The sequence below is a fragment of the Rattus norvegicus genome, chromosome 4 (genome assembly GCF_021556685.1).
Source record: "Rattus norvegicus strain SHRSP/BbbUtx chromosome 4, alternate assembly SHRSP_T2T, whole genome shotgun sequence".
NCBI classification, from domain to species: domain Eukaryota; kingdom Metazoa; phylum Chordata; class Mammalia; order Rodentia; family Muridae; genus Rattus; species Rattus norvegicus.
In genome coordinates, this window is record NC_141537.1 from 145,343,304 (window position 1) to 145,358,230 (window position 14,927).

The 14,927-nt window shown below is 38.5% G+C and overlaps 1 protein-coding gene across 3 annotated transcripts in view; it reads left to right on the forward strand.

Moving 5' to 3' along the window:
- The window catches only part of Grm7 (glutamate metabotropic receptor 7), an 890,093-nt gene that overhangs the window by 439,061 nt on the left and 436,105 nt on the right, over nucleotides 1-14,927 (forward strand). For all 3 annotated transcript variants that reach the window (NM_031040.1, XM_087659435.1, XM_087659436.1), the window contains 1 exon segment: nucleotides 2,240-2,394. In NM_031040.1, coding sequence (NP_112302.1) covers nucleotides 2,240-2,394 — 155 coding nt within the window.

Genomic DNA, 14,927 nt, shown 5'->3' on the forward strand with positions numbered 1-14,927 from the left:
ACTAAGTACATATGAAATTTCTCTGATTAACAACTAATAATCTGATTTGTCTGATTATTTTTCCTCAGTTCTCAGCTTTATAGGACATACTCAGTATTTGAAAGTTACTACTTTTGTAACATGTTTTGGTTCTCTATTTTTATAGTGGTACGGCTTTTTTAATTTGCAAATTCATCCTCTCAATCTGTCAGGTACTGGAAATATCTTACTACTAAAAGTTAAGGAATACAATTTAGAATAGTTTATTTTTCTGCACATTTGTTTAGGAAATGTTGGCTGTATGTAATCTTATATTGGTTTTAACTCTATTTCTTAAGATTTGACTGTGTTGTCTTAACCTTCCTTTCTCAAAAGGAACTGCAATTTTTCATTTTTAATAGACATGTTCTTTTTATGTTCTTCATTATTTCCATTGTCTTGCTGTTGGTTATCCTTTTATATCCTAACTAAATCAATTTGTTATTTTGCACTTTCTCCTATATCATGTCTTTCTCAACTCCACACTGGTGTCCCTTCCCACTGAGGTCTTCTTTTACCTGTGGAGACGTGGGGTGGGTACTAGATAGATATGAACGCGGCCTTAGTAACTGATGGGGGTCTCAGTAGGTACAGAATTGGCTATTTGTATTAAAGAATTTCTGCCTGTCACATTTGTAGATATTTTGCCAGCATTAGATGAATAATCAATCCAGAATGCACTTTTCCTCCTGGTATGATTTGTTTTCTAAGCAAATATTTAATTCCTTTAAGTAGGCTCACTGTTTAGTACTTAAAACACTGGAACTTACCTGTTCCTTCCTACTCCCGTCCTCCTTCATACCCCAACTTTTTCATCTACCTGTTGCAGCATGTTCACAGTATTAGGAAACGATCTTCTTATAATTTTATTAGAAGAGTAACAGTACTTTTTTTTTGTCTGGAAGAAAGATGTGCTGTGAGTTTTCACAATCACATTTGTGTGTGTGTGTGTGTGTGTGTGTGTGTGTGTGTGAGAGAGAGAGAGAGAGAGAGAGAGAGAGAGAAAGACAGAGAGACAGAGACAGAGAGACAGAGACAGAGAGACAGAGACAGATAGACAGAGTCAGAGAGACAGAGTCAGAGACAGAGAGACAGAAAGGGAGAGGGAGAGGGAGAGGGAGAGGGAGAGGGAGAGGGAGAGGGAGAGGGAGAGGGAGAGGGAGAGGGAGTATATGTGTACCTGGGAGTGTGTGTGCCTGCATGCATGCATGTGTGCGTGCATACGTATGTGTGTGTATGTGTGTGTGTGTATGTGGTTTGTATATGTCAGTGAAGTTGTGTGAGTACATTACTATGAATGTGTATGTATGTGTATGTATGCAGCTGTATACATATATGCTTGTGTGTGGATATATGTATAGTATGTGTGGATATGCACAAGTCTCTTATTTTTCACCTCTTTCCCAAATCCTGTTATGATAACTTTCTCACTGATACTTTTTTCCTTTTCATATTTTTTCTCTTGTTGCCTTTGATATTTGCAGACCAAATCCATCTGTAAATATAACACACACAAAAATGAACTTTCATGCTGAAAGTAGAATCCTATTTATTTTAATAAATGACTGGAAAACTGTGGTTTATATTGACATAGTACTTTCTAGAAATGAGACTTACCACTATCTCACCTTTCCACCTGAAACACAAAGGTGGAAATTAAGTAAAACAAAACTTTATTTGACCAATATGGGCAAAACATTTAGGAGCTTTTTTAAAGTTTCGCTTTCACCATTTAGTTTTTTTTTAAATCTTTATTACATTATTTTATTTATTTACATTCCAAAGTTGCCCTCTCCCTACCCCACTTCCCCCATCCCTGAGAGGGTGCTTCCTTACCCAATCAACCACTCCCTCTTCACCCCCACCTCATCCCTCTTTCCTGGGGCATCAAGTTTCCGCAATATTAAGCACATCCTCTCCCACTGAGGCCATATAATTTCTAATACATGTAAATACACATCTTGAGCTTATTACATTTTTATCTCTCCTTCTATCTTTTGACTCTTAACATCTTTCATTTGTTTACTCAAAGGCCTGGGACATTTTTTGCTTTTGGCTTACATATCTCTTTATATGTGCGAGATAAAAATTCTCATCTTATCTTTTGCTGTAATGATTGCTTATGTTTTGAGAAAGCATAGCTTTTTTGGCTCTCCTTGATTTTGAAAATGCTTGGGTTCAGTTTCTATACCTGCATCCTCTTTTGTGTTTCTTTCCATAGGCAGATCCTTGCCGCCGCCAAAAGAGCTGACCAAGTAGGCCATTTTCTCTGGGTCGGGTCAGACAGCTGGGGTTCCAAAATCAACCCACTGCATCAGCACGAAGATATTGCGGAAGGAGCCATAACAATCCAGCCTAAAAGGGCAACCGTGGAAGGTATGTGCTTTGTCAACAGTAGAGTGTGTGATGAGGGGTTACGTGCTGTTGGGTGACCCAAACTAAAGTCTTTGGGATGTTTAATGTTTGTACAGGATTTATAGAGTATGTTTTCCAGAGTAGGGGGACAGGGTGCAAATGAAGCCGCACACCTGGTCTGTTCCTTCTGTTGACAATCCTTTTCTTGTAGAGATTACATTATTTCATGGTAATGTTGCAATTAGCATAGATTCTTTTCTCACTCTCAAGAGCTTTCTGAGGAGAGATCATCACCATTACTAAGAACTGAAACAATAACACATCCAAGTGTGCGTGCAGCAGCAACCCTGCATTTTCAGAGAGAAGATTTTCCCTTTGTAATTTGCCCTTTGCTTCTAACATGACACTGTACATCTCGCACTGCAGTTACCTCTGTGGTCCCTGGCGGAGGCTGTAATTATAGGGACTTGACCCTCAGTAGCCACCAGCATCATCTTCCTTTCTCAGAGCCCTTTCTTTCCCACTATTCCCTTGCTTTCCTCCATTCCTAAACCTCTCCTTTTTATTTCTCTGCTTCATTTTTTAATTTGTTATTTAAAGGGCCTTATGAAAGTCATTGATAGGAAATGATATTTTGTGGTTTTCTCATAATCTAACTAAATGTGTTGATTGCAATTGATTTTTTATTTAATATGCAAAGAAGTGTTATGTCTAAGTGAAACATTATGTGAAGAAGAAAATCTAACTACTCTCTCTGCTAGTAGCCTGCTTTCTGTTTCCTTTGTGGTGAATCATCCCTCCAAAGATTTCCTCAAGTATGCTTTGCACATCACACTGAACCTGGCCCTCTTACTCAAAGGGACCAAATATTTGCACTTCCTTCTATTTTCTCTCTGTGCCAGCCTAATTAATTGTTCTCCCCAGAAGGTTACAGAGTCTGTGTAGATTTTTTTTTGAAACAAATTGGGTTGTGCCTTTGTCACTGATGTTTCTCCATGTTATCTTGAAGAGATAACAATCCCCTGAGTCACTCCTGTGTTTTCCTTGGGAGCCTTTGAATTAATTTATTCCCCTAATACTTGCCCAGAGCGGAACACCTATCTTACAAAACAGGCCACTGCATTTAGAGATGTGCTGCAAAAATAACAGATACGATTTTAACTGTCTCTGGTCCCTTTCATTCAAAAATGTATGCATTCTGTTCTGTGCTACAAGTGTTCTGTGCTTACAAATAAACAGAAGGTGAGGATTCCATATCATCTCTCTCAAAGCACACAGATTAGGTGAAGCAATCAGGAAGAAACTGAAGAGAGCAGGATATAGAGACTGTCTTTGTGTTGGAGCAGCAAGTAAAGCAGGCTGAGTGAACATTATCCTATAGTTATCATGTAGTGCTTGAGAGAACTTTAGGAAGTTATACAGTACATGACGCATGGGAACTAATTGGGTAGAAAGAAAGGAATATGAACTGCAGGCTGAAGAACAAAGGGGCAGACACCGTGAGGCAGTTGCCCAATGACTCTTGAAACGATTCTACACTCAGACCTTATTGAACTCACTACAATTTGCTCAGCCCTTTCCTATTTGCAAGGCACTGGTGAGACTCTCTGCTCCCCTGGGTCTGGGTCTGATCATACTATTCAGCTGTCAGACTCCTATTGACCCTTAAGTATTTTCCTGAATAATAATTTGGTATGGAAACTCTCTGTCCTCACTGCTTTTCCTTCACTGTAAGAAATACCTGTGGTAACTTTTAAAATTTGATTTTTTTCATTACTTAATATATATTTTTACTTCATATCCACACCTCAGCCCTCTCCTTCCTCTCCTTCCTCCCAATCATGTCCCCCAACCCCTGGGTACCAACCTGCCCTAGTCTGATTAGGACTAAGTGTATTCTCTCCCACAGACTAGACAAGGCAGCCCAGTTAGGGGAAAGGGATCCAAAAGCAGGCAACAGAGTCTGAGTCAATGACAGAACCCACTCCAGTTGTTGGGGGACACAGATATCTGCTACACACGTTCAGGAAGCCTAGGTGCAGTCCATGTAAGCTCTTTGGTTGGTGGTTCATTCTCTAACAAAGAGGACCTGAGGGAGGATGCTGTAATTTTCCTTACAGGTTCACTTACAGTGACCTTCAAGCTTTCTACTTATTAAATTTTTTGGCTTATGCTTTTTTGGTTTTGTCACCTTCAAGAGCATCACTTTTGGGGAACAAAGCGCTACTTTCTGGACCTTTGCCTGGGGTAGGGGTTGGTTGGTTGTTTTAATGAAAGTGCCCTCCCTATGGTTTATATTTTTGAATATTTGCCCTCCAGTTGGTAGAAATGTTTGGAAGTGATTAGGAAGTATGGCTTTGTTGGGCAAACTGTGTCACTAGATTTAAGTTTTGAGTTTCAAAAGCCCAGGCCTTTCCCAGTTAGTTCTCTGCCTCCCACTCATAGATCGAGTAAGCTCTCAGCTATTTCTCAACACCATGCCTGCCTGCCTGCTGTCATGTTTCCCACCATAGTAGTCATGACCTCATCCTCTGAAACTGTAAGCCTCAAATAAACTGTTTATTTCTATAGTTGCCTTGGTCATGGAATTTTAAAATGTCAACAGCAGGGAGGTAATATGGGGAGACTGAAGACACAGACTATACCACTGTCTTGTTATCACACCAGATATTTTCCGAGTTATTCTGAGTTATCTTGCTATGGTGGCTTAAAGAAAACCTGGGTTTACCTCACAAAGTGTCCTATTTAGAAATGAGATTGTATTAGATGCTAAAAGTGAGAGTGGCAACCGTGGATAAAGTCAGTTGTAAACAGGGTGGATTTGAATGCTCACCCAGGTGACTTTGAAATAGTGACTAAGTTTTGTAGTCTGAGGTGCCTTGAGTCCTATTTTTCTCATACATATGGTCATCGATATTTCATGGCTAATATAAACCTTATGGGCATTATATTTTAGAAAGTAACTAATTTTGTGGGGTGTTATGGATACTTAAAATAAAAAATTATTATTTTGTGTGTAATAGGGATATACATATTTATCATATCCGAACCAAACATCATTGTGAGTGTCTTAAATATAAAAGAAAAACATCCAAGAAAATATATAGGCTCTAGAGAGATTGCTCAATGGATAAAGCAATTACCAGACAAATGTGATTAGCAGAGTGTTAATACCTAGAATGTTCATAAAGGCTAGACCCTCAAGGATGCAACTTAGGAGAACTTAGGTGGCAGCAGGACAAGGTTCTGGAAGTTCAGTGAAAGATGCTGCCTCAATAATAAAAATAGAGAGCAGTCTGAAAAGGGGTCTGATATCAGCCTCAGAACTGCACATCCACATCAACCATGCATATGTGCCCGTACACCAGCCCGAGCTCATAAACGTGCACATAGACCACAAAAAATGCAAAAAATGATATCGCAAGACAATAAAATGGAGAGGAAATGTTGCTAAATAAGATATTCCCACATGATAGAAGAGTGGCAGTTCCTAAAAATCTCTGTGCCTCCCTCCAAAGAAATGAGAGGATTTTTATAGTGCAATGAAGAAAATGCCACAGCTTCTATCTAGGAATAATGCCATTGTGCATTATCACAAAAACAGAATGAGGCTGTTTTACTTTCCAAGCAGATGGAATTATAGAATTGAGGCTGTGCATTCGAAGTATACTTCCTAAAAACGAGTGACGACAAAAATAGATGAGTTCAACCACACTGCTGAACCTGACCAAATATAAAGGATCTAAACTCAACATATTTTGTAAGGACCTACATAGTTTTCATTCTCTGGCATCTTATATATATTTTGTCCTGCTCACAAGCTCCCTCCTTGATAAGTTCCCTGTATCAGATTTGTTGAACTAGAATGTCTTTCAAACATTCATAATCTACTTTAGTATCTTTGACTGAGATGTAGGTAGGTTGCAAAGAAGAGAGGGGTGAATTAATCACTCCCATGTCTAACTTTTAGGTTCATATTTTCAATGTGTTTTGCCAACATCTGTACCTTTGGTTGACAGTGGTTTGTGTGTGTGTGTGTGTGTGTGTGTGTGTGTGTGTGTATGTGTGTGTGTATGTGTATGTGTGTGTACACACACACAGGCATGCCAATGTGTAGAATGTACATCTATTTATCGATAGCCTATTCCTCAATTGCTTCTCTATCTTATTTCTTAAAAACAGGGTATCTTGCTAGAGCTGGAAATCTTGGTTTCAGCTAAGATGTGTTACCAGATACCTCTAGGGATCAATTTACCTCTTCCAGAAAGTACTCGGAATAGAGGTACAGGCCTCCATCATTTCTGGATTTCAATAGGTTATTGGTTCTAATCTTTGGTTCTTGTGCTTTTATAGCAAGCACTTTACCCACCTCACAGAATTATCTCCCTAGTTATGCATAACATATATATAAACCCATTTGTCACAACATGTTTGCATCTATGACATCAGCCTTTGATCACATTGTATATTCTCTCTGTGTTTATTCTCCACTTCAGAGAAAGAGGCCTCAGTTTTGTTTTCAGCTGAGTATGTTATTTCTCTTCCTTTCAATTTAATGGTGATAGGAACTAAGCCATGGATGGTCAGCTATGGTTGGGCTGGCTGCCCAATACCCCTGACAAATCTAAGAAATTTCACCAATTATTTAGACACTACTCCTGTAGATTTTCAGCCAAGATAGCTTTATTAATTTCCGTTTCCTCATGTTTTCAGAAAAACCCAGGCATGCCTTCATTTTGCTTATGTGTATATGACTCCATTAACTAGGATGTTCGGTCATGCTCTCTGGACCTAACAAGCCTTCCAAGGAAAGCATATTCAAGTCTTTAGCTCTACATCACCAAAATACCCGCTGCTCCAAAGCAGACTGGCTTGGGTGCCCTCCTATGATAGTGAGCGTGGGTCTCGGATCAGTCTCCCTTTTGCCTCCACCATAGGTAATAACTCTGAGAAGACAGTACAGGAAGGGCTTATTTCAAAGCTCCTTTGAATGACTTTTTCAAGAGGGGATATCTTTCCAGTGCAATTTAAATCTGAGGTATTTGAAGGGACAATCAACCAACCAATCAATCCATCAGTCATACCCAAACAAACCCACCCACCTTCTAGGCCCAACGTAGAAAAATCTGCATTTGGATAAAAAGAGCTCATTATTTTTAGTTAGGATAGATAGATGTTTTGTTTTCATAAAACCAGAACATATGAAGCTATCAAGATCTAAACAAAAATTGTCTTGATTCTTGACTCCAGTTTCAGTACGATGACTTTATCCATCTTTAATTGCCGGGACCTTTGCTCAGGAAGAGAAGATTAAAACAAGTATCAGCAACAACAAACATATTTACATATTTATTTATATTTGAAGTCCACAGGGCTTGGGTTTGCTTGTTTGTTTTAATGTTTGCTTTTAAATTTCTTTGAGAATTTCATATATGTTTTGACCACATTTGCCTGCTTTCTCCTTACTTTCAGAGCCACTTCACTTCCCTATTCACTCAACTTTCTTACTCTCCCCGCATGGAGTACAAGCTGTCTGTGATGTCCATATATACTTGGGGGTGCGGGCTTCCATTGCAGTGCCATTAACCTACCAGGGGCTACACTCTTGAGAAAAAATGATTCTCCTTCTCTCAGTCACTATCAATTTCTAACTCTTTTACTCTTGGTGGGCCATTGTGTCTTTCTCTCCTCCTAGATATGGTCTAGTCTGGCCTGAGATGCTGTGCATGCTGTCACAACTATGAGTTCCAGTGTGCAGCTGCTCTTTGTATGCAGCAGACACTGTTTCCGGTAATCATCCACCACCTCTGGCTCTTAGACTCCTTTGTTTTCTCTTCTGCAATCATCCCTGCTGTTTTAAGCAATGTATTTGGTTATTGACCTATAACCTCATTTAATAGAAAACAGTGAAACTCTGCAAATTCTTCGACATGGCAACTTCTTTCATTAACGTCTTCTGTAAATGTTGATGTTGCCAGCTCTAATAGTATATAAATCAGGAAGATAAATATTAAGGTATAGCATGCAATAGGCCAGATATAGTCACACATATAATGTGAAAATCACAGGTGACAGAGAAGAATATAAATGTGAAACTACTGTATCAGAAAAACCGCTCCAACTTCATTCCTTAAAGATGAGTGAGTATATACTTAGGGCTTTCTACAAAAAGAGCATCATGAGAATGGCTGTGTATCTTAAGGGTTTATTAGTTTGTCTTATGTGATAGTTTTGAATTGGTGTAGCAATGGTTTATATGCACACTGAAGAGCCTGAGCGCAGAATAGCACGTCAGTCTTAGAGACTGAATGCCTTCGTAGTCTCAGTATTATGCAGAAGACCTAGTAGATTGATTCCTAGAGAGATGTTAACTTTTAGTTTGCCTTGGAAGACTTAAGATGTTGAGCTCTGGTGACAGTGTGTGGTGGAAATAGAGCAAGAGCAACAGAACAGGGTGGATGCAGTCATCAGCAAGGGACAAAGGCAGACAGACCAAAATCAACAACTTTCCCCTTATCCCTCCTGTTGTCTGGGCTTCAGTAGAAGCGTGTAGCCTGCTCTTATGGAGAGTTTTCCAATTCAGTTATTCCTTCCGGGAAATGTTCCTAAATACCTACCCAGTGCTATCTCAGATGATTCCAGACTCAGTCAGATTGATGAAAAAGTTCAGTCATCACAAAGAAATCTGTTGTTCAAGGGATATACCAGTTTACTTGAAAATCACACAGGTAAACCCAAGAAATAATAATACTCTTCACTATAAAATTAAACTGATTTTACATCTGAAGTCACATCAATATGTACAGATGTTGCATCAGCCTAATGAAAAGTGTACAATTGGTTCATTTGCTAGCAGGCATTTGTCTTATTCATATTTTAAAATATGCACTATGTGTTTATGTGCATTTCTTTCTTTCAGTGAGAGATCCAGATTTAATCACTATAAATTGTGTTGCTATAAGAGGAAGGGGAGAAAAATAGAGTGAATCAATATCATCTATTTATGTATAGTGAATATCTAAGAACAGAGATAATACATTAAACAGAAAAAAATTGAAAATATTCTTCTTGATTCAAAATGAGGTTTGTTAGAAAGGATGACAAAATTATAGCAGTTTGAGAACAAAAATACCCACTGTACAGAGGGCAGTAAACTTGAAAATCTGAAACTAATTAGTGCTAGGGAGGTCGAGGCAGGAAGACAGCTGGTTTGACTCCAGACTGAGTTACGTAGTGAACAACAACCTCAGTAAAGGCAGTAATGATAACAAAGCTGAGGCGGAAGGTAGACACTTCCGAACTGAATGAGGGTGGTATGAAAACAAAAGGATCCTGGTGTATTGAAATTCTCTGGCTTCACAGTCACACATACACAATACAGATATAACCTAAATCACCCCATTCTGTCCTCCTCAAGACATCAGTCATGTAGTCCTAAGTCAATATTTTATTAATTCTTTATGAATTCTTTGCAATGTATTTTGAAAGTGCTCATTCCCAACTTTTCCTCTTAAATCTTTCCTGAGCTATTTCATGTCCCTAATCCCACAACTCTATGTCCTCTTTTCAAACAATCCATTTCCTCAAATTGGTTCTGACCATAGACTTATGGGTATGGAGCCATCCACTAGAGTATGGTAGAATTATCAGGATCTATACTTTTAAGGAAAACTGACTCTTCCTCTCCCCGAAGACACCATCTGTCTAAGACTTATTATTTATTGATAAGAGCCCATGAACCCATGACCACTCTATTCTTTAATCTGGAATGGCTTGGTTTCATACAAACAAATACAGATATTGTCATGTTGAGAGTGAAGTGTTATTGATATATCCAGGAGATACTGTTTCAGGCTGGACCTCCCTGGCCTCTTGTTCTTTCAGTTTTTGTGCTCCTTTTCTGAGTTGATCCCAAAGCCTTGTAGTGTGATATAGGTGTCGCTTTTCTGGCTGATCATTCCACTGACACTCACACTCTGTGCTTTGACTGTTGTGAATATCTGTCTTCCTCACTTCCCCCATCCACTGCACTAAGAATCATCTTGGATAAGCTTTGAAGTTTTTACTAATTATCCATATACAATTGAGAGGACAGTTTGCAACTATGCCTGACTAGCAAAATAACAGTGGAATTATTTAGAAGGGTCCATCACCAAATAAATAAATAAATACACGCACACAAACACACAAACACATATACACGCACACACATATACTGAATGTATGAACTAAACCCTCCACTTTATTAGCACTTTATTGGAACCGATCCAAGAGCTGAAAAACTTCTCCACTGGCAACCAAGAGATTTGGAAATGGTACTTGGTGAGTAGATTGCTCTCCTGCCATAATGAACCAGGTATGGTGACTCATATGTAACATCCCAATGCATAAGTGAGAAGTGGAGAGCACAATGGAGAGTTATTTAAAGTTATCCATGGCTACACAGAGTTCAAAGCTAGCTTGAGCTTCATGAAATCCAACCACTCCTTTTGAAAAATAAGTAAAGGGAGAACTATTATATTGGCCTGAGGATACACAATAAAATATTTACACTAAAGTCTATTAAAATCAAATCCAAATAGAAAAGCAAAGTAAATATGAAAAAATGCAAAACAGCATTTAGTTAGTGAAGTGGATAGCAGGGAGAAAACCCACTTATGAACTTTGGGAGGTTGAAAGGGCTTCTGTAATGTTCTTTAACAATATTTGGCTGCTTCTTAATCTCTCCTCATTTGGATGAGGGAAAAAACTCTTCATAAAGTAAGAAATGGATGTTTTTCAAGCTCAATGTGTTTGGGATGGTAGGGATTTACTCTAGGTTAATTGGAATGTTAAAATTAAAGTCACCCTTGCTGTAACTCTATTTCATAGCTTTCCCTAGTTAGTTGTAAAAGGGACTGTTCAGTGTTTCCTTGGCCTGACTGTACTGTGCTATTCAGTACATAAAATAGAAAATTATTATGCCTAAAGTCACTGCCCTAACTTCCCTTCCCGAATTTCTAGGACTATAGGCAAACACCATCCTACTCTGGCTTCCCTCTGAGGCTTTACAAGTTATGACATCGACCTACACCAGAGACAGGACTTTCTGAGATGGCTAATAGACTCTGGACTTTCTCCTAATGGGGTCAGTATGTCTGTGGTACAGAAAAGGGGATCTAGGATTGACAGGAACTTAGATTATAGTTTAGCTTCCACTTGCCTAGAGATAACTACTACATTTTACATTAAAGAAAGTATATTTCTTAATTTATTATGGCTAAAGCAAACACTTGATTCAGTGTTGTTTAGATACATACTTTGATTAAAACCCCATACATTTATACATGCAGTCAAATGCACATACACACACACACACACACACGTGCATACTAAATGTATGGACTAAACCCCCCACTTTATTAGCACTGGGCCTATCCAAGAGCTGAAAAACTTTCCCCTGGCAACCAAGAGATTTGAAAATGGCACTTGGTGAATAGATTGCTTTCCTATCATAATGAACCAGGCATGGTGACTCATATCTTATATCCCAATGAATGGGTGAGAAATAGAGAATACAGATAAAAAATTTTAAAAGCTCATAGCATTCATCTAATGGTAATACTATAACCTTTATGACTACATGAGATCGCTCTTGTAACTCTGCCTACAAACTTGAAAATCTTTTGTCTTCTGTATTCTCATCACAACACATGTTCACTGGAAAGTTCAGTTGTTTGATGAGTTTGACAGCTATAGTTTTTTTTATAAATCCTGTAACCAATCCTTCAAAATAATTAATCACATAATTTTCCTTCTTAGGAAAAGATAATCCCTTAATTATTTATAATATTTGTTGTTTTTCTCAGTTCTTACACAACAAATTAGAGCTAAGCAGAATTCTCCATCTCTACTCCAGGGCCTGATTTAGCACTCCTGGGGTTCCCTCAGTTGCACTTTTAAGTCAAACACAAATTTGTCAAAATACTATGACATTGAAACTGACATTTGGAGAAATAATCTTTACAAAATTCATGGAACTTACTTTTAGTGGTAAAATAGCAAATTCTGTCTCATTTGCAAACCTAAAACAGACAAACAACACCAACAACCTTTGAACCCTGTGAAGCACGGCATGCTGGCACTCATGTTGGTTACACTGGGATTTGCTCACATGCTCTTGTTCTTCACCACCAATTATTTCAAGTACCAGCATCATCTCTACAGATGTTGATGCCTTGTCCTGCATCTCGGTTATATCAAGACCCCATATGACTGTGTTCTTATGAATGACTTCTAGAGAATTGTTATGTACCTTCAAAACAACCCTGAGCCAATTCTGAAATAGTCAATAATAAAATGAAAGGATTCCATGGAAGAGCTGTATTAATATTTCTTACGGGACCGTTTGCAATGCGTCCTTTCTTTCTTCACTGACAGAGGGATTAGGGAATTGCATTTCCAGTGATGTAGTTAGAAGTGAGCTCCTATTAGATCATGGCAGAAATTGTGCAGTTCATCTCAGAAGCAGAAACTATTTTGATCCAGTTTATAGATTGAAAGAGTACATTTTGGTTTAGATTCCTTGATGAAATTTACATAAGATGGTGTCTGCTGAAATCAGGATTTATCAGATCATCTACCTGAGTCCTATCACTGTTTTCACTGCTACTGCTTATAGTCTGTTTAAGGGAGGGGAAATTTCGTATATAAAAGTTATTTATTTATTTATTTATTTATTTATTTATTTATTTACTTATTTTAAATAAAGTTTTGTGAGGTGACTAGTTGTCTAGAAGACATCCCTTTCAGAGCTCTCCTCAGCATTCTTTAGAAGGAGAAGTTGAGTAACATTTTCTGTGCATGTTTTATAAAGGGAAAACTCATGGGAACAAGAGGAAAAACAGAGGAGATTGTGAAGTTGGTCCATGGCAATGCACCTGTGGGAGTACAGCTTCTGCCTGCACTTATAGAAATGAGTGCGTCAAGAGTCATTTCAGAGACTCAGTTCCTAAAAAAACCAGAAGGAATTGCCTTAGTCAGTCTGTTGCAGGCTGTTTGTAAAGATGGGCTGTGAATAATGTCAGAGACAGTTAAGGGTCAGGGAGAGGAGAGAGAGAACTTCTGAGTCGTGAATAAGTATGCATCTGACTTTCGGGTAAGAGTGGGAGAGCACAGTGGCCATTTTTCTTGTACATCGAGGGGTGCATCTTTATAGACTCCAGGCTATCAAACCTTCAATGATATTGATAATTTAAGATATTAAATCTTTGTGCTTTTTTTTGTTGTGTGGTATACCATGCTGTGCAAAGACAGTCATGGAATTTGCCACTAATTGGCCAGTATGTCTAGCTATCATGACATGGGGACATAAAAGACTGTTTATGCAGGTAAAGAAACGTGAAGTGTGAAACAGGTAACTTGAGTTTAATCCCCAGAGCTCAGGGCAAAGGTGAAAGGAGAGACCTGATACAAAATTGCTTTTTGATCTCAACAAGCAGCTTAGTCCTCCATAATGAGAAACTTCTCTTACATTTGTATTTTTCACATTTTTAGGGGACAAGGCAATTTTGGCAGATTAAGTTAGCTACATACCAGGTGAAGCAGCCCGCTACAATCTGCACCATAAAAGATGTCCCACTGAGGACATGAGATAGAATTTAAGCCTCAATTTGGTTGAACTTAAAGCTTCCTGATATTTGGTATGAATGAGCTAAAATGAAGCTAACAAAATAAAAATGTGTATATGATGATATGTGACTGTTGCTTCAATCTTCAAAGGTAGCATTGTGGTATGTCTGAGCTATTTGTCTCAGTTCTTAGTTTCCAGGGGTTGAGGGACTGTGTGTTCACTTTTGCCTCTGTCTTGTTGATAAAGAAGCACTCATCTAACTCAGGTCTTGAGTGAGAAACACCAGCAGTAGCCACACTTGAGTGTGCAATTCTCTCACAGTAACTCATGGCGTCATGCAATATCGATTGCAAAACTGAAGCTGAGTTCTCTGGGAAAATGGGCCACCTTCCCAAAGCAAGAAGACTCCCTAATTCTTGGAACTGTGAAAATTAACTTCTGAACTTAAGTCTGTGACTAAAGATGAACAGCAGTAAGAGAAAGAAGGAAATACGCACAATTCTGAGGAGAAAAGCTCAGCCTCATCACATTATGTCATAGGAGGGAGCTTCCTTGGAAGTTCAGTGGTGATATTATATAGGAGTCCCATTCTGTCACTGTTAAGCTAATTTCATCTGGAGAGTTTACCCGCTATGTCTACAGTAGATGCTATAAAGTTCTTTTAAACAATGTATGGTATTCACATAATCATAAAGAATTGTAGTGCTTTCCCTGTGATAGGCTCAAAGTTAAAGCTATTCCCAGACAATCTGTTTATGACCAAAGGGAATAATGTTCTCAAGAGAGAAAAGAACATTAAGGTGTAAGGAACAACGGCTATAATTGTAGCTGGGATACACAGACCTTGCTTTAATGCACCATGTGCTGTGTTCATCCCTGGGACCAAATATCAAGGAAGCCATAACTAACAATTGGCAATATGACATCTGAAGTCTTCAAGGTA